This window comes from Nicotiana tabacum, chromosome 4, assembly GCF_000715075.1.
Source record: "Nicotiana tabacum cultivar K326 chromosome 4, ASM71507v2, whole genome shotgun sequence".
Classification (NCBI taxonomy): Eukaryota; Viridiplantae; Streptophyta; class Magnoliopsida; order Solanales; family Solanaceae; genus Nicotiana; species Nicotiana tabacum.
This window is the reverse complement of record NC_134083.1, coordinates 57,830,112-57,850,029: the sequence shown is the minus strand read 5'-3', so window position 1 is coordinate 57,850,029 and position 19,918 is coordinate 57,830,112. Positions and strand designations below refer to the sequence as shown.

Genomic DNA, 19,918 nt, shown 5'->3' with positions numbered 1-19,918 from the left:
AACTTGGGAAGAAAGTAATTTTTCTCACAACATTCCGTGTTCATTAAAGTCTCCAAGAAATAGTACAAATTAAATAAGTTATATTAGTAGTTCAAATAAGGAAGGATATAATATACAAAATCTAATTGATTTGAGAAATCATAGATATTTGAAAAATAATTAAATGCATATAATTCAAATGACTATTTTGTCTTGTGCGAAAATAACATTTTAAGGGTAAAAAAGGCGAACGACATTTTGCTAAAGGTCTTCGTGCTTTTAATATAGTATAGATATAGATTATTTTCGTATGCTATATTGCACAGGTTATTTAACTAGTGAGTGGTCTTGATTGTATCTCGTCACTACTCCACCGAGGTTAGTCTCGATACTTAGTAGGTACCGACTGTGGTGTACTCATATTACACTTCTGCATATTTTTGTACAGAGCCAGGTATTAGAGATATCAGACTCGGGTAGAGTTAGTGTGTTGATCGCAAGGATTCAAGGTAGAGCTGCTTGGTCGTCGCAGTCCCTTGGAGTCTTTCTGTTATATTGTATTGTCAACTCTTATTCGAACAGATCATTCCATGTATTTAGTTAGAGTTCGTAACTCAGTATTACCAGTCTTGGGAGGTTGTTATATTTGTTTCCGCTTTTGGTTTCGACACTTATATTAAATTATATATTTTTTTAAAAGAAATGGCTCGAAATGTAATTGTAATCGGCTTACCTAGTCTTAGAGATTAAGTGCCATCACGACGCATGTGGTGGGATTTTGGGTCGTGACACCTGTCCTTAGGAGTATCGGGGCCATGACCCTCAGGTTCGGTTCGAATCCCAAAGGCCTCGGAGAGCATTACCAGATAATCGAGCACCGTGACCAGTCGGATGTCACGGGCGTGAAGCTTGGCACTTATCGGCAGAGAATCGGTGATTAGTCAAACATAAGATTTTTACCTTTCATGGAATTGTACTTAGGGTAAAATTCTCATGATATATAAAGGGGTGTGTGATTATTCATTAGACACATTGTAACACGTTCATCAAGGCAATATACTCTTATTTTCTCTTTTATTTAAAGTTCTTACTTTTGTTCATCAAATCATCAGCAACGTGAGCCCGGGATCAAAGGCAGGCATTTCATTAAGCTATTACTAAGTCCGGGATCACTCCTCTTGATTGGTTTGACAATTTATTACATCATTTATCTGTTTAATCTAACACAATTTATCGTTTGTCTTGAATTAATACATGTATCCTTAAAACCACTTACAAATTTAATTGTTATCTATTTTTTAGGGAAAATAGATAATTCATATATACGATCAAAAAAATAAATAATAAATTCGATCCGCTATTTATGTAAATGTCCTTTTTGATTTGCAGTCTGTCGTTAGGCCATTTTGGGCTCAGTTGAAGAGCCCGTAGGCAACCAAACCTTAGACACTTGACTTGTAGCTCGGTTACCAAATAGAACTAGGCAAACGAAAATGAGTGGATCTCTTTTTCCATTTATCTTATTTCTTTTTTAATTTTTGGTGTGTGTAATAACGAAAGTCATTTTGAAATATAATATTGTTTAAGATAAAATTATTTTCTGGTATTTAGTTGCCATTTTCTATCACAAAGAATAAAGTGAACTTACCTCACTAATGGGAGGAAATCATTTTTCTTACAACAATTTTAATTTCTGACTTCATATTATTTGTCCTTATTAACACTAGGATTAAACTTATATTACACAATCCTTGATCTTTATATTGTTCAGCTTACCTCAAAGAAGAAAAGGAACATAGATTTCAGGTATAAAAAATTGCTGTTGACTATTCCATTAATTTCATAATGTACAATGATACTTTTGACGCATTAATTAAACATGTATAAATATATTTCAATTTTTTTTTGAATCTTATTGTCTTAAATATGTAATTTAATTCTTATAAAAAAGTGTCATAGAAATATTAGAACTACAGAGTTTTGAAAGGAGTATAAAAAAGTGTCAATTTATTTCGAACAAATAAAAAAGTTAAATGTAATATAACATGGAACATAGAGTAACTTATTTATTAATTAAAATGAAATGATTTTTTTTTTTGTTGAGATTCTTAGGACATGTATAGGCATCGAAGGTACTTCGATTTTTCTAATACTAAATTTTAATATTTTCAGGTACTGATTTGACTATTTATATTTGCAAAAATTGAACTTTATAAAGTTTTTTCTTCAAAATTTCTTCACTCTCCCTCTTACCATAATTATGTTTATTTTTCTCACTTGGACACGTGTAAAAAGGTTCAAATTTCACAATTAATTGTCTTGTAAAAGTGACGGGTGTCAATCCTCCCCAACATCTTCTCCTCTCACCTCCCCCCAAAGATGAACTCCGGTGGACTGCCGGAGAAGGAAAATAGGCTTTCTGTGTGACGAGATTGAAATCTTGGCAAAGTTCAAAGAAATCACCCGCAGGTAAGATTGTTGATTCAATATACTCTAGGGTGTAAGGAAGTTGGTATAATGCTATAATGTATAATGCAAGCGAGATTTTCTTTTTAAAAAATGGAATGGTTTTTGATTCAAAATTAAGTTCATTGTCAGTATTTTTGTTTTCTCCACACGAATCAAAATCACCCAGTAGACTTCTATTGTATTATGATTTGATTTGTTTACGTTGCCAGTGAGTGGAAAACCTAGTAGTTTGTCAGGGTTGAAGATTGGCATAAGAGCTGTCCCACATCGGAGCATTAACTTATCTCACTGTTGTTTATCGAGCCATTCATTACAACTGATGGGCACGACCTTACTTGAACAGGATCTGTTCTATAGGCTCGTACGACTGTATCCTTGAGTTCTAAGGAGACAGAAAACCAAGTCTGGTTGACGAGGCATGGCTATGAGACTAGAGCGTGATTAACAAGTCTACCATGGTTACTTGTGTGGCCTTGGAGCAGTAGAGGATCGTTCTCAGCTCTGTTTGCCAGGCCTGGGATGGTCTCATAGCTGTCTGACAGACTCCAAATCTTTTTTCCTCTTTCGACGCCTAATTGCTTCTCTTTTAACCTTGGAACAAGATTAGACCTAAACCAAGCAATATCCTTCTTGTTTTGTCTTTAATGACATCCAGTTAATAGAAAACATATTAGAGAGATTGAGACATCACATGCATTCCGCCAACTTCCAGTTGTCTCAATTCACTGGCACTTAAGTACACCAAATGAAGTGCAAATATGAGGGTGAAATTCAAGGTGTGAAAGCTGGGATCTTTTAACCATTGATTTGTTCCTGCTTAATTAGCAGGCCATGCCCTCCCAATAAAGATTGTGACTTTTGTTCGTGTATGCACACTTAAATCTAGATCACTTTAACAAAATTGGCAGTGCCTTTTCCAACAAACTCTCGTTTAATCACTTTGATAGTGTTTGAAGACATTGATTCATCCCAACTCTGAGACGGCAACCTTATTGTCTATTTCCTAGTACACTGAAGTGGCTTTTAATACTATAATACGGTAAACACCGGGGACGGAGTACTGTAAGTCGTAATCACTAATCAGTAAGCGAAGAAATTCTTACTCCTTGTGAGATCAAAGAGCAAAATCAGTAATATGGCAAAGCAGACAAACCTTGGTCTTAGATATCACAGTTACGCGTGTAATGGTGTTTTGTACCCGAAAGGCTGACTTGAAATTAATCCAAACTGGCAGTTTGTCACTGTCGTCGACCAAACATCTTCCCTTGTACACTATTTTTCTTACTTTTCAACTCTCAAGTAAAATAACCTTTAGCATCGAGTCAAAATGTCAAACATTTGTAAATTGAGCAATGCTAATATAAAGTACTATAATCCACGTCTAGCTATCACGCTGCAGTAAGCCATTACGTTATTGCTTTGAATCTGCTACGTTTGACAAAGAAGGAAGAAGCTTCTAAGCTTTATGATCAAATAAGCGTTGCTTTGCACCAAATTGAATAATGTTGGCACATTACACCAAGGTAATGATACGAAGAATCTGTCCACATGCCTAACCTGTATATGAAGAGGAAATAACAGCACAAACTGCACTTTTATTAGCAACTTCCTGATAGCCAATCATCATTACAGAAACAACTCAAACAAGTGAGGAAAAACTGCCAAAAATTGGATAATGGCATATGAAACCTCAACATTTTACTGGCAGAGTGCATTGAAATTACAAAATACACACAGCAATGAAGCATTAATTCACAACTCATATATCTTCATCCTTACAGCTTTGAAGCTGCAGCCTTGTCTAAAAACCAAACCAATTCTCCTTCAGGTGAAACCATCTGCACGGGCAACAAATCAGAACTTTCACTATCACCTAGCGATTTATGCACTAAATCTGCCTTCCCAGCACCTGCTACAACAAGAGCGATATTGGCGGATGAGTTTATTACAGGAAATGTAAATGTAATCCTTTCCGGTGGAGGTTTTGGAGATTCCTTAATGAAGGCGACCCACTTCTCTTTCTCATGGACAAGAGGATGCCCGGGAAATAAGGAAGCTACATGCCCGTCGGGACCCATACCCAATAGCATCACATCAAATTTTGGAAATCCAGTAGCATCGGATATGTCTACAATCTTGCTCTTAACCAAGTGTCTTAGACAAGTCTCGTAATCATCTGCCGCACCCTCTGCTGATAGTGCATCGTTTATCGCATACACATTGCCACTAGGAATAGGTATCTGCCCAAGAGAAAGAAGAGGTGAGCCAAAAAGCTTAGTAAATAGAATTAAGACGTGAAATGAGAAAAGTTAAGATGTAAGGAGAAGAGTGATGAAGCAAGAGCTTATCATCATTCTTAATAAGATCAAACCACTTGGGCAGTTTTGTTCGATTATTATGAACAATTCGTAATCCAAAAGATGCTCTCAGCAGCCATGCATCTCTGAAGTCTTTTCAGAAAAGAATTTGGTAATTTAGTTTGTAAACATCTTCATTTCAAATAGTATGTAGCTTTGGAGATGCTGGGACTGCCAGATAAGATGGCACAGCTCAGAGAAAGTCCATTCAACTTGCTATAGTTACCGAAGAGCCTTCACTGAAAGTGTATAGGCCAAGATTGAGGATATATTTCAAACCCGCTTAAATCATACTAAGCCGGAGTTAAGCAAAGTCAACATAAGTTCAAACTGTGCTTATCAGCAAGTCTACATGGTACTGAGCAGTGGCGGACCCAAGTGGTGGCGGCTAGCGGGTTCAACTGAACCCGCTTCACAAAAAAATAATACTGTGTATACGTATAAATTTGATTAAAGCTGTGTAAATTTTGCATAAATATTTTATTTGAACCCACTTGATAACTACTATTTTACGACTAAATTTATATACTTCTAAGATTGAACTCGCTTGCACAAAATCCTGGGTCCGCCACTGGTACTGAGTGAGGGCAATTTTGCTCATTGAACTTCCAAACGTGTCAATTGGGCTTAAGCTATTCACTTACTTTTCAGCTGATCCTCTAGACTTTAACTACCCTACTAACAAAAATCTCCAAAGCAATATCATTTAGTTTAAAGTAGGTAAGGTTACAATGGTAGATGTTTGAAGTATTTTGCTAATACGACATTGTCTCTCATATTAAGTTCCACACGAAAGAGGGAAAAAGAAGAGGCACCTCAGACATTGTTTAGAAGTCATTCATGGAAGGGCTTCAAGGATTGACAAGTTATTTATATCAGGATTTTAAGGATATGCTGTGCAGGCCAAAAGTAAAATTTAATGTTCTCTATTCTGACTTCTCTTCTTTTTGTACAGTGTACAGTTTCTTTTTTCAAATTCTTTATATGTTGCCTTTTTACATGAATCACATAATGTTACCATGTATTCCAGAGGATGTCATTTAAAACTGATTTGGCATATCCAGCTCATCCAAACAATTGGTTTATGATATCTTGGGTACCATTTGCTTTTTTTTTTTTTTGGGTGCATTATAAAGAGAGGATTTAAATGACACCCCCACCCCACCCCCTCCAAGAAAAAAGAAAAAAAACCACATAGGTAAATTTGCTTTTTTTTATTCATTATAAAGAGACTATTCAAATGACAGCACCCAATAGCTTTGCACATGATTAATCAAGAGCCTAAAAAATAGCGTCAAGCCACAAGGAGCAAAAGCCAAATGGCCACATCCCAAGGAAATGAATAGGGGTATCAGTAATAGGGGGGCAGGTTTGTTTAGCATACCAAAGGCATTTCCCCTACACAGCAGCGGGAGGTTCAGCTTTCCCATACAACAACAAAAAATAAAAACATACCCAGTATATTCCCACAAGTGGGATTTGGAGAGAGTAGTGTGTACGCAGACCTTATCCCTACCGTAGAAAGACTGTTTCTGAAAGAAACTCGGCTTTCCCATAATTTACCAGTAAGCTTTTGGCAAGCAATCATTTCGCCCCGTATGACAAGTGGTTCTTCCTTTCTCCTACTTTCACAATAGCCCATTGCAATGCATTTTTTCTTTATGACTGAAAACAACAGTAGAAATTGTGTAATTCTCAAAAAACAGCCTACGCTCCACCTCCCGCCCCAAGCAATAGAAGGAGAAAGGGGACCGTCTTCATTTCTGCATTTCTATCTTCAAAAAATACCAGCCAACAACCTCTGCGACCACATGTTTAATCCAAGAACAAGCTGAAGCTGGTTGCAGCTTAGGATATCACTCTCTTTTGGATTTTAGAATATTAGAAGTTGGTGGATCAATGAACAGAATCTTGAGTGTGCGTCTCTTTAAGTTTCTACCTCAGCGAGATCTCTCGAAACTCACATGATCCTAGTACTAACTCTTTTCCTTTTGATCAAGATGATCTTTGTACTAACATGTTAGGGCAACATTTAGTACTTGATCTACTATGCTGAGACAATGCACAAAATGTATGAACAACAAGAAATCTGCTGGAAAATACAAGGGAAAAGGTAAATAAATATTATATTTATTAGCAGATAAACAAATAACATGAGTCGTGCTAGATATTCTGATATTGTCCTAAGAAAGGATTAAACATAGTCCAGAACCAAAATGATGCATTTTGACTCAAGACACAAAAATAGGTGGAAAAAACTATTTATGACTTTTTTTATATATAGCGTATGTTTTTAATGCGCTATACCTCAAAAACGGTCCCCCCCCCCCAAACACACAAATTTTTTTACAAAAATCTATTGGAGCCCACTTTATTCCCTGGAAACTTTTGTCGTTCATATTTTATCGATAAAAGACACGATCCAAGGCTGCCTCGTGGAGTATTACGCGATTTGTGCTCGATTCGGTTGAAAAAACAGCAAATTTTTTCCGTTCAAAAACATCCAAAAATAGGTATTTCGAAACACTCTTTTATTATAAGTTGTATATATGTGTGTGTGTGTGTAGTTAGTTCGCAGTAATGTTTTGCATGATTTTGTGGGTGTTTTTTTACCTGAATTAATTTAATGTTTAGCAATTTTTTTTGAAAGTTGTTTATTATACCATTGTAATAAACATGTTGAATATTTTCTGTTACTTGTTGATTATTTTTATAATTGTACAACAAAAATATGTGCATTTAGTGTAGTATAACAACATGTGATTACTTTTTATCATCATGAATGAGCGGCATGAATTACATGCACCATACCTGACCGCCTTTTCACATTCATGTATAGCGCATGTAATATATGCGCTATACTGAGTCTATCAAATAATAAGCATAGAGCATGTATTTCATGAGCTATACCTTAACAGGGTAACTGGCCGTTAAGGTATAGCGCATTAAAAACATGTGCTATGTATAAAAAGTCGTCAATAGTTTTTTCCACCTATTTTTGTGTCTTGAATCCAAAAATGCATCATTTTGGTTCCGGACTTTGATTAAACAAGCGTTCCTTTATCCGAGGAAACATGAACAACAAAATTTAAATAACCACCAGCAAGTTATGAATAGAAAAGAAGAAAAGATCGAGCAGCTAGTGTTTTGGGGATATCGATTGCAGAGAAAATAAGGCTAGAGAGTAGGTATTATAATGGAGTAATAGTTAGCAACTATTGGTATGTTATGATGAAACCATAAAGAAGGCCAATTTTTGGTGTACTCTCATGGATTAAAAATGTGATTAGCTATTTATAGGATGAGAATCGGTCTCTAATAATGACAATTGACAAGTGTCATCCCACTTGTCCATAACTTTACATACATGATTCCACTTAGCTAATTCACTTAACTGTTCGTCCATAAACTCTCATGCATGAAACCACTTAACTAATCTACTTAGCCATTTGTCTATAAATTCTTATGCATAGAGCCACTTAGCTAAAATATTGCCAACAATCCCCCACATATTTCAAAAGATTTTTAAAGAGCAAAGAGTAAAACTTGCTAGATTTGTAGGGTCCAAATGCAATATATTTCTAGCAATCTCTGATAACTCACTCGCGTGTTGTCATGATACAAATCGCACCAAGTCGTGATAACACCTAACCCAACCGGTTAGGCGAACCAGCCAACACAAATACAACTCAAGTGGCGCATGGATTTGGATCAATCCTTCTGGAGTCACATGATTACCCATGTTACATTGGACTATGTGTGCGCAGATTGTGAGAAACTGACAGGTTTCTAGTTCGTTTGAGATATGAGATCTGATTGATGAGTTTTGAGCATAAAGATGGAAGTTATTGATGTCTTTTGGACTATAAACCAAACTTAGACCGATAAAATTTGACTCACAGAATAATTATTGTTGAAATACAATATTTATATGACCAATAATTCTTATTTGCCAGACCTTATTTCCTAGTTATTGTTTTTGTTTTTCATCTATATACTGGTTCTTATGATGTTGTTATTATTTCTATGATTTTTGTTGATGGTACTGATATATTGTCTCTTTTCGTCTTCTTGAGCCGAGGGTCTATCGGAAACAACCTCTCTACTCCCTCGGAGTAGAGGTAAAGTCTTCGTATACACTACCCTCCACAGACCCCACTTATGGTATTTTGTTGGGTCGTTGTTGTTGTTGTTGACACGATTTTGCGCAAATAGGCCACACATGTGCTTGATTATTCATGAGAACTCTAAAGATTTGATCAAAATCTCATATAGGTGACTTAATCAAGTGTATACTGTTTTAAATACAAATCAAGCAAGTTTTACTCTTTATTCTTGATTTTTTTTTAAGAAAATATGTGGGGGATTGTTAACAATGTTACAATAATATTTTAGCGAAGTGGCTTCATGCATGAAAGCTTATGGACAAATAGCTAAGTAGATTAGCCAAGTGGCTTCATGCATGAGAGTTTATGGAGAAATAGTTACATAGATTAGTCAAATGGCTTCACGCATAGTAATTATGGACAAGTGCATCACACTTGTCATGATTAGAGGTTTATTCTCATCCTATAAATAGCTAATCATACCCCCATATTTAATGCATCCAAACAGACCAAAAATGAGTCTTCTTTTGGCTTCACCATGACATACCAATAATTACTAATTATTACTCAATTATATACCTATTCTCTCTAGCCTAATTTTCTCCGAAATCAATTTCCGTATAAACACCTAGTTATATCTTTTCTTCGTTTCCATTCATAACTTACAGGTTGTTATTAAGTCTTGTTGTTCTTGTTCCCTATGATAGAAGAAGGCTTGTTTAATTTTATGAAACTTTGAAACATTCATTTTGGCAGGGGGTGCCAAATCATTTTAGTCCTCACTGATGCATTAGCAGGACTATCTTATTTACTGTCTTAAGCCATGGCATTGTGGTACATTATTTGATTACAGTATGGGCACAACTTGCATTCCCAGTTACCACTGGCCTCAACTCCTGACATAATTAGTTTTTCATCTGATTTTCCAAATCTTTCATCCGAAGTTGATGAATGGAAAGCTTAATAACTACAAGTTTATTCCATCAATACTCAGATAGAACCATAAAGGCAGCTTGATTTTTTTTTTAAATGAAAAATAAAAGCACCATAAATGGCAGTTCATTCTGTTGAGGTTACCATTACACTCTTTTTTAGAAACTCAAACAATTAATACAGATCTTCCTTCAAACGTGGGGGAGCACCTGTATAAACAAACTACCACTATGTATGTTCATATATAGAGGAGATATCACATCGTGTGGCACCATTAGAATCAATACATAGTATAATAAAGACACAAATACCTTGGATAGAAAAGCATCATAAGCAAGCAAATAATTGCTATCAGGATGATCCTTTGGGACCACTCTCTCATCCACCCATAAAACGTGCCACTTCGACCAGTCTATTGAATCAATATATGGTGGCTCCACCAATTTCCTGCACAATTGCAACAAACACAAGGATCCAATTAACTTAAACACCAAACCATCCCAAAAAGACTAAGAACGAAGAGAATAAACAATTACCTAAGAGACTTGACAAGTGAACCACCGGAAACAACAACAGAAAAAGAACCTCTCTCTTTGCAAAACTTCTCCGATAAATCAGCTGTGTACTTCGCTAGAGACACGGCAAGTTCCTCTTCAGAATCAAACACTTCAACTTTCCCTTTACTTTTCCCTGTCACAGTCTCAGCCATTGATGATTTAGTTCTAAACTGAGATTTCGTCGAATTTGTACTCAATACTGAGATTCTCCTATGTGAGAGCGAGCAAAAAAGTGACTTGCCAATAATAGATGCAGAGGTCAACGGCAGAGATCGGCAAAGAGGAGAGAATCGGATAGGTGAGATGCGCAAGTTAGCAGAGACAGAGCGAGAAGAAGAGGCTAAGCGCACTGTGCACTCTGTCATTTTATATAGGAATGGAGAGTGAGAAAGACTGGTCCACCGGCGACTGGGAAAGAAAGAGCGTAGCGTGCTGGAGCTTTTAGGGTAGGTGAGTGAGTACCTGGGGCGTGGCATTCGATGAAAGGGTAGGGATCACTGACTGACACGTGTGCTACTGTCGTTTAACGTAGTTGGTGTTGGTAAAGATGTTTTGATATGTACTTAATTTTTATTATAGATCATAATTAATTAATTAATATATAATTTGTTTTAATATTTAATTTGATCACAATAAATTGGTAATATACTTTGATGTAATTACTACATTAAACAAGTAAATTCTCGCCGTTTGTGTTTTGGTCGCACTTCGGCATGAAGGTTCTTCAAAAGTTATACGTAAGAGTTCTTATTTGATTCTTCAAAAATTGCAATAAATATTAAAGAAAAAGAAATACAAGTGTTTTTGGGTAATTAAATAAATTTTATTACCAAATAAACGTTATGTATACCTCTAAAAAAAAATAAAAGAAATCTTGGGCATAAAGTCCCAAGCATGCTAAAACCAAAACAGAACCATCCTCAACATCTAGACTAACAATAACTTGTGACTTTTACTGGGCTTATCTATATTATATTAAAAATATGAATACTTTTAGCGAAATGTCGTTTGCTATTTTTACCCTTTAAAAATAGAGTTAATACTGAATAAAATTGTAATTTGATTATTTTCCTAATATATATTTAAGAATTTAAAATCAATCAAAATTTTAGTTATAGTATTTTTCCTTGTTTGAACTAAGTAGGAAGTCCCTATATTTAGGACTTTAAATTAGTGTACAGTTTTTTCTTATATAAATCCTTGCCTATTTTTTGTCGTCAATGTAGAAATTGAGTAATTTGCCTAAATTTTGGACCGTGAAATTGTGAAAGTTTTTGCGATATGAAGTTTTATTCTTATGAAAGTTCTAACACCGAACCAATTCGACATAGATAAGAAAACCTTGACTGTCTCTTACCATATGAAGGTTTTCTTGGGTGACCTTTCTGCACGAAACATTGAAAGAGTCTTTTTCTTAGAGTAGTTTTTCTTCGTAACGTCAATTCTCTCCCGAGATCTATTACATGAATTTTAAAGATGGACCGAGTTTGTAATTAGTATTTGTATATTTCCAGAATATGAATCATTTGAGCGAGTTCTTTCTTATTGTTTTGTTTTGGAGAAAATATTGGAGACACTATTTTTATTTTCACACGAAAATCTGAGTTCAACCGGTCTAAGATTTTTCTTGTAAGTCTAAGGTTATCCACTTGTTTGTACAAGTACTATCAGTATCGTATTTGTTTTTTTAATACTGATGATTTTCTTCATGTCATTCTATGATCTATTGTGTTGAAAAATCATTGACCTGCTGTATTTTGTTGTATAATTTATTTTATGATAGTGATGTCGGGTCAACTTGTGTGCATCTCGACTATTTTATCGAAATACGTAATTGAATAACTCCGCTCATCGAAATTTAGGCAAATATGAAGAAATTATTGTGTTATATACACAACACATCCATATAAAGGTTTGAGAGTGGTGGTTGAAAATCATCATTCTTAGGTAGTTGCATCTTCAAGTCAAGTTAAATTTGTAGTTGCGGGGGAACCATAAGCTAGAACGAAATATGAAAGTAAAAAAAAATAACGAAATCTAAGATTACAAAATTTGAATTCGTTGATTAGGTTTTTGATAAAATTTAATAGCTGCAAATTATAGTGTAAGAAACTAATAATCTCCATATGTTTCATTGGTAATAAATTATGATCTTTGGAAAGTCGTTCAAAGTTAGTCTTAAATCAAAGAGAACATGAATTTTTAGTGGATAATATATATTTTTTGAGTCGTCATGCTTTCTTTTTCTTTGTAATTTTTACCCTTTAATAATATACAAAATAAATTGATAACATTACTATTTAAGTCTAACTATAGCTTATAATACTTTCGAAATGATACTCGATAGTTGTACGTTAATATACATTATTTAGTAAGTAATATGTATATAATTTTTAAAATTTTATACTCATCGAGATGGGGTACACGCGTATACTTAGCGAAATCTCGTTCATCTTTTTTATCCTTTAATAATAAGTTTCACATTGGACAAATATGTAATTTAAATTAATTTCTTAATATTTAAGACTTTTAAATCAAATAAAATTTTAATTATTATCTAATATTTAGGAGTTCAAATTTAACTAAATAAGGATAAAATATGCTAAGAAAAATGAAGAGAATATAAAAAAGTAAAGGGTAAGTTTATTTTCAACCAAGGACAAAATTATTGTAATATTTTTGTGTAAAATTTGTATGCCTATATCGTACAAGGAAACTTTTATCGCCAAGATCAATTTTGATCTTTTATTTTCCTTTTCATACGGAAATATTTTCTTGGTTGTTTAAGTTATATTTTATTAAAAAATTTCACAACTATAAATAATTCATGTGTTAAATTTCCTAATATTTACTTATTTAGGACTTTCAAATCAGTTTATTTACCGAATATGTATTATTTGAACCATGTCAAAAGTCTTAATATATAAAATTTAAAATCAATTAAATTCTAATCATCTTTTACAAATTATTCCCTTAAGAAAATATTTAATTTATTTTGATATAAATTACTTTTTTTCAATAATTTGTTCTTCTAATGACGCGACACACAAGTGCAACGCACGTACACTAAAATTAATAAATAATAAAATTATAATACGTATATTTAAGCCAAGGACTACTTAAAAGTTGGTAAAATACGGAGTATAATATAGAGAATTGCAATGTCCAAACTACCAGAGAAGCAAGTGTAATAATATCTGAAGTTCTACAGCCTAATTTGTCACATTCAAATGTACAAGGGAGGTGAATATAATTTCCAGATCTATACGGGCAGTAAATGGAATTTACACTTAGATTTAACACACGTTTACGACGTCGTTTCCCTCAAGGAGAAAACTCCTAAACCCTAAAAATCACCAATATAAGCTTCCTGAAGGAAAAATAAGCCTGCAATTCTCGTATCGGAGAGATAAGATGCAGATCTTCGTGAAAACCCTAACGGGGAAGACCATCACCCTTGAAGTCGAATCGAGTGATACTATCGACAATGTCAAGGCCAAGATTCAGGACAAGGAAGGTAATTCACCTGTTAAAATTTCTATTTTTTAAGTTTAATTGCTTCTCGTATTTGAGCTCTGGAAATGAAATGGTATCTAAATGAAATTAAATCAATTTAGCAGTAATGTGCATCTCTTATATGAATTGATGGGCTTGTTTCTAGGTATTCCGCCGGACCAGCAGCGACTGATCTTTGCTGGTAAACAGCTTGAAGATGGGCGTACACTGGCTGATTATAATATCCAAAAAGGTTTGTGTTGGATGAAAAGTTTGCAATATAAACAATTTTTTTGTTAGCTCGATTTTTAGTTAATTTTGTTTTTGTGTAAAACAGAGTCGACTCTGCATCTTGTGCTGAGGCTCCGTGGAGGGATCATTGAACCGTCTCTTATGGCCTTGGCCAGGAAATACAACCAAGATAAGATGATTTGCCGCAAGTAAGTTCTCCGCTGAACAACTTGGCTTTGAGCTTCATTTACTTATCTCGATCATTTGCTGAACTCTACATGTCAGAAATTGGAAGTGTTACAGTATATATGCTAGTTCTTTACGTTCCTTTAGAGCCCGGTGAAAGTAAATTGTTGTCAGAAGATGTAATATTTTACTTAAACATCAACTCTTTAAGATGGCCAGTAAGCTTAGATGGCATTTGTGTGTCATTGTCCTAACTTGCTCCTGATGGTGAATACAAACTTCTATCATGGGGATGAAATAGAATGAAATTGAAAGATGGTGCTTTTGAACTGTGGGTGGGGTTTAGCCCCCCCCCCCCAAGAAAAAAAGAACCTCTGTGGTGGAGCTGCACCTTGAAGACGAAACTAACAATACTAAAGCTGTTTTTGCTCTGATTCTAGCTTGCAAACTTTGGAGCTTTGTGCTTAGCTAAAGGAAAAGTTAAGGTTCTTAGAGGGTATCTGATGTATAAAAAACTACCAAATATTATCTACCTATGAACCGTCTTTCTAGATCTTCCACTATAGCCGTTTTACTACACACATTTATGTTTTACCATTTCCATAGTTATGATACTGAGTTAGCATGAGAAGACAGTTGCTAGAATATGGTGTAATTTTATTTTGAAATGGTAATATGATGTACTGAATTTGCCATTCGCTCAAGAAAATGTTGACAGATTAGTTCTCACTTTTGTCATTGTTATATCATTTGAGGCTCAATGATTATTGCACCAAGCAATAAATTTTGAGTGCTTGCCAAGGTCCTTTCCATCTAGTGCTTCGCTTTTATGTTTGCAGCGGTGAAAAAGAAATGTGCATGTGGAGTTGTGTTTTTTATGCCATTCATGTATCCAAAACTCTGGTGTATACTCTTGTTTTCTCTACAGGTGCTATGCCCGTTTGCATCCTCGTGCTGTAAACTGCAGGAAGAAGAAATGTGGCCATAGCAACCAGGTATCTTCTTGGGTTTCAGCAACATTTTCTATCATGTATGTCGTTCAACTTGAGTCTCCATACACTTAATGCTTTTTTTGTTACTTGCTTTGCAGTTGAGGCCAAAAGAAGAAGATCAAGTAAACAGGCGGTTGCATTTACATTTTCTATCATGTATGGTTTTGTAGTTCTTTTGTTTAGCTCACATTTTGGTGGCTCTATTGTTGTCTGTTTAACTGCAGCACATTTGTTTCAACTTCAGTTCCATTTACAAAAAGAATTTAGTGCTCATTTTGAGTTTAGTATGATTATGAGCTGCGTTTTTATTTGTTATCTTCTGTGGCCCTGTTTCTGTTCCTACCGGCAGTATCCAAGACTACTTGAGGAAATGTTGATACGAGTGTTGTGACCCAACACTCGGCCTTGATATCTAAAGTTTTTATCTCCGTGGATAGGATATACATTACCGGTAAACAAAGCGACCTTGCTCATTTTTTTGAGAAAATGCCTCTCTGAAGAGCAAATGAATATATGAAAATGATCCATAGGTGTGCATTGGTGTCCTTTAACTCGATTGCTGCCTTCTCCTTGTATATCCATTATGCGGAGAAGTTATCATTTTGTCTGAAATACGTTTTGGATCATCTTGCGTGGAGAATCAAGAGCTGCGTATTCTAATTGGAGCAATTCATCAGAAGTGAGTTGCCAGCCAAGGGCTCCTAGATTCTCTTCAGCTTGTTTTACAGATTTGACTCCAGGGATAGGAATTGTACCCTTGGATATACACCAGTTGATAGCTATCTGCAATGCAACTCTATGTTAATTGCCTGCAAATGAAATAACTACCGACAAGCAATGATAATATCGAGCACCGTTCTGTGAATAATATGAATGAAATATTAGACCAAGCATAAAGAACAGTGTCTCTGATTCTATTCAAGAAATTGAGAGGTAAGGTTGTCAGCTTCTGCTGGAATACGCTTATAGTTCAGCCATGGGATCACCTGCAGGGGGGTTCAAAACTAATGTACGTTTGTTTCCCAAAAATACCTCATATAAAAAACGTCATAGATAGACTAGAGATACTCGTCCGTCCATTAACATTTTTGCCTATTCGCTAAAGACGTCCAATCAATATGATAATTGATATCCATGCTACTACGGAAAAAAAGAGACGAAGAAATAGGGGAAGCAAATGAAAGAGAAGAGAACCTTGAATTCAGCTGTTAATCAGTATTTTCTATGAACAGCTTAAAATTCTTTGTTGAGAAACTATTCTCCTGAAGTTCCAGTTCATTTTTGTTTTTGCTTCACAAGTTAAATGCATCTATATCTAGAAAGACTAAGGAGTTCGACCATTTTTCCCACTCTAGTTTTTTGGTGTTGCTCGTCTGGTTATGGGTTCGTTTAAGGGAAACATATGTTGAATCTATCTCCACCAAAAAGTCAGTCTATTTTGCAACCTCTCATCCTTCAATGAGAACTTTCCCAAAGTAAAGAAGTACTCGAGAAAGCAAAATAAAAAAAAAGAACAATTCGTCAGAGTAGATGATGTTAATTGATAATTGACAGAAGTTGCTGCTCAAGTGTTATAGCATTTGAAAGAGAGCTGATGAAGGCATACTTTATTAGTACAAAGAAAGGCTGCGTATTTCCTTTTGACATGTATCTTCAAACTTAACAATTGTGAGTGAGGAAACAGACTGAAACTGTTAAGATCAATGCAACGGACTCTGGAGAAAAGAGAAACAGAGAGTACTAGATTCTTTCTAAACTTTGCGGACTAAGGATTGTAGCTCTGACAAACAATGTGAGGATGGAAATGACCTAAAGTACATACCAACTGCTTTTTGCAGGTCTGCATGAGTAATGTCAAGGCCAGGTTAAAGGAAGTAAATTTTAGTGAAGACGAACTATACTTTCAATAGGGCTGAGAAAGATCCAACTAAATTAACAGCGTGAATGGACTAAACCCTGCACTATATGAAAGGCCTATTAGATGAGAATACTGAACCAGCAGTGAGATGCAGTGGCCTGCTTGTTTGTATTAAAGAGCTGAATAGAAAGTATCATAATACAGATGGAAGAGCATTCCACTAAAATTTCAAAAAGCGTTTACCTGTGGTATTATTTTCCCACGTCGTTGAGCTATTTCTCTCAGTGAGGTAAGTAATGGCTCCAATCCAGGTAGTATTTGTCTAAAGAGTAGTCCCCTACAAGTGATGTTTTACGTTGAGAAAAGTATCAAATAGTAGCTTGAGCTATACCTGCTGATTTACTAGTTAGAAAAATTAAAACTTGAGAAGAAATTGAGAGTGCGTACCTTGGCCCAGGTGGAAGATTTGAGGGCGTATATTTCCCAGTGAGCATACCAAGACCAAGAGGACTGTATGCTATGACCCGTATGCCTAGAGAATCACATACATTTTTCATCTCCATTTGATCACTTCCCATACTCAGCAATGAAAATTGTACCTGATGTTGGAGAGGTCACAGGATTAAGATTGTGGCACTAAAGCAAGCAACGCTTAAGAGCAATTTAACTACGATCTGGTTATATGAATTGATGACTACTACAATCAAGGCTAGCTTGCGCGACCTTGATGAATCTACCAGATACCAGATACATGCTACCTCGCACTAGCACAGGTACGAGGTAAGTCTGTCCCATTAGAGCTGACTGTCTTCATTTTCTTTAGACTTCCCAGAAGTAATACATTGTGTTGTTACCTCTTTTTAACAATAGAGCATTCCAGACTGTGAATATCTAACTTGAGCATTGTACATGTAACAAATTGTATTTGCTTCTGAAAAGAAAGGTAACTGCATACTTCATAGTAAAGTAGGAAGAAGACTCGGCACCTGGGCTGAGCGCAAAGGAACTCCTCGGTCATCAAGATATTTGTGTATTTTCAGCAGCTGCTTTGGTCCATAGTTACTCACCCCAACTGCACGAACTAAACCCTGCACGAGAGAAAAATTGTGCAACAATATGAATCAATCACGTATTTTATTCATTCGGTGATAATAAAGACCAGATTTAGCAAATAGTAGATTCAGAGTTGCTTTTTAGGAGTGACAGAATCACCAAAATGTTGATCTTCCCTCACACTAAATGGTCAAACAATGCACGCGATTCCAAATAAATACTTTGAGTTATTAGTAACCTTCTCGTACATGGCCACTAAACCATCCCAAAGAGCTTGTTCCTGCAGAGGTGCATAATTTGCAGTTGACCAGTGCAATTGTCCTATTCCAATTTGCTCAATTTGCATCCTATCCAGAGAAGACCTGACAAAAGATTCTGTATTTTGTTGGTTCATATGAAACAGCTAAATTATGAGGCTAACGTCTTCTGCTGTACTCTTAAAAGTTTGTTATACCAGATAAAGGTACTAGATAATGTAAATTAGTGCACTTCCTACAAACATGTAATTTTGATCGAGTGAAAATATAGATATATTTTCCCCATAGAACTGGAGTTTTGATATTCTGATTATCAGTATGTGCAGAAGAGATGAGGATGAGCAATACTTGCAAGCATTCACAAATTGTCCAGGTGTTAGGCGCCATGGGTATGCTGCAAACTTTGTTGCAATCACAATGTCATTCTTTACTTGCTTGTCTCCTGAAAACATGAGCGGTCAAAAACTCAGAAAACAAAAGAGAATGTCCACTGCCATTAGAATTGGGTAGACTTGATATATGTAATGAGCACCAAATGCTCAAAGAGCAGTCCAACAGTCAGTCCACCCTGCAGGTGAGCATAGCTATTATCCCTTTTCTGCTTCTCTTCCTATTATGTCACAGATTTACATAATTGATTAGAGCAGCAAACAATTCTTCGAGCCACACAAAATTAAACAAGAAAAGTTGGGAGCTAAACTAAATTCAGTGCTGCTCTATGTTTCCACAAATGTGAAACAACTAAGAATTTCACGATGAAGCATTCGCGTCCTAAGATAGGATCATATGAATTGGCAATGCAATTCTATGCCTAGTTCCTGAAGGGAATGATTCTTGAGTATGTGATTGGCTATTCAAACTTTCTAATGAATTAGTCCATGAAATGCTCAACAATGTCACCTGGAAATTCGCGAATGAATTTTCCGAGAAGTTTCTCACTTTGTCCATTTAACCTTCCAGTCCCATAAGAATCAGCCGTATCAAATAGGTTGATGCCATTCTCCACCGCAAGATTGAAAGTGCGCTGAAGTTCAGAGTCCATAGAATCTTGATAACCCCAGAGAAGTTGATTTCCCCATGCCCAAGTACCAAAACCCATTGGAGATACTGTTAAAGGTCCCATCTTTACCTACAAATTTAACTCAATCAACCTTTATTTTCTCAAAATTCATGCAGCTAGCAGAAGGAGATGAAACTGTACATGCAAGAAAGTACCTTTTGCCATGGCCAGAAACGGGGAAGTTTGAGGGATTTAAACACAGAGGAAGATGGAACAGGATCATTTGTCGAATTGCTACATCTTATGTAAAAAATGGATTTTGAAGCTGGGAGTGAGAGAGCCATATGCTGATAACTGATAAGGTGCGGTTCTTCCGTTTTCGACCCTTTGGATAAAACGAGATTTTTAGTTGCAAATCGCTAATTGATTAAATGAAAAAACAAAA

The 19,918-nt window shown here is 35.5% G+C and overlaps 3 protein-coding genes and 1 non-coding gene across 4 annotated transcripts; 2 read left to right on the top strand and 2 right to left on the bottom strand.

Moving 5' to 3' along the window:
* The first annotated feature begins 2,773 nt into the window (after positions 1 to 2,773).
* On the top strand, positions 2,774 to 2,993 carry LOC142180514 (small nucleolar RNA U3). The gene has a single exon (XR_012709135.1). It is a non-coding gene; the product is annotated as a small nucleolar RNA U3 (small nucleolar RNA).
* A 1,030-nt stretch (positions 2,994 to 4,023) lies between these two features.
* On the bottom strand, positions 4,024 to 10,848 carry LOC107827206 (putative 6-phosphogluconolactonase 4, chloroplastic). The gene is made up of 3 exons (XM_016654298.2): positions 10,381 to 10,848; positions 10,156 to 10,291; positions 4,024 to 4,688 (listed from the first exon to the last, which is right to left on the bottom strand). The coding sequence occupies exons 1-3, from the start codon at positions 10,764 to 10,766 to the stop codon at positions 4,224 to 4,226; spliced, it is 987 nt and encodes a 328-aa protein (XP_016509784.1). The 5' UTR covers positions 10,767 to 10,848; the 3' UTR covers positions 4,024 to 4,223.
* Positions 10,849 to 13,759: 2,911 nt separating this feature from the next.
* LOC107768133 (ubiquitin-ribosomal protein eL40 fusion protein-like) lies at positions 13,760 to 15,578 on the top strand. Its single transcript, XM_075251913.1, has 5 exons — positions 13,760 to 13,918; positions 14,063 to 14,149; positions 14,234 to 14,336; positions 15,242 to 15,308; positions 15,404 to 15,578. Exons 1-5 carry the CDS (start codon positions 13,816 to 13,818, stop codon positions 15,473 to 15,475), a joined length of 432 nt encoding a protein of 143 aa, XP_075108014.1. The 5' UTR covers positions 13,760 to 13,815; the 3' UTR covers positions 15,476 to 15,578.
* An 89-nt stretch (positions 15,579 to 15,667) lies between these two features.
* LOC107768132 (pyridoxal reductase, chloroplastic) lies at positions 15,668 to 19,881 on the bottom strand. Its single transcript, XM_016587236.2, has 8 exons — positions 19,689 to 19,881; positions 19,374 to 19,602; positions 18,822 to 18,915; positions 18,455 to 18,578; positions 18,150 to 18,251; positions 17,611 to 17,762; positions 17,407 to 17,500; positions 15,668 to 16,088 (listed from the first exon to the last, which is right to left on the bottom strand). The coding sequence occupies exons 1-8, from the start codon at positions 19,815 to 19,817 to the stop codon at positions 15,903 to 15,905; spliced, it is 1,110 nt and encodes a 369-aa protein (XP_016442722.1). The 5' UTR covers positions 19,818 to 19,881; the 3' UTR covers positions 15,668 to 15,902.
* Positions 19,882 to 19,918: the final 37 nt, after the last annotated feature.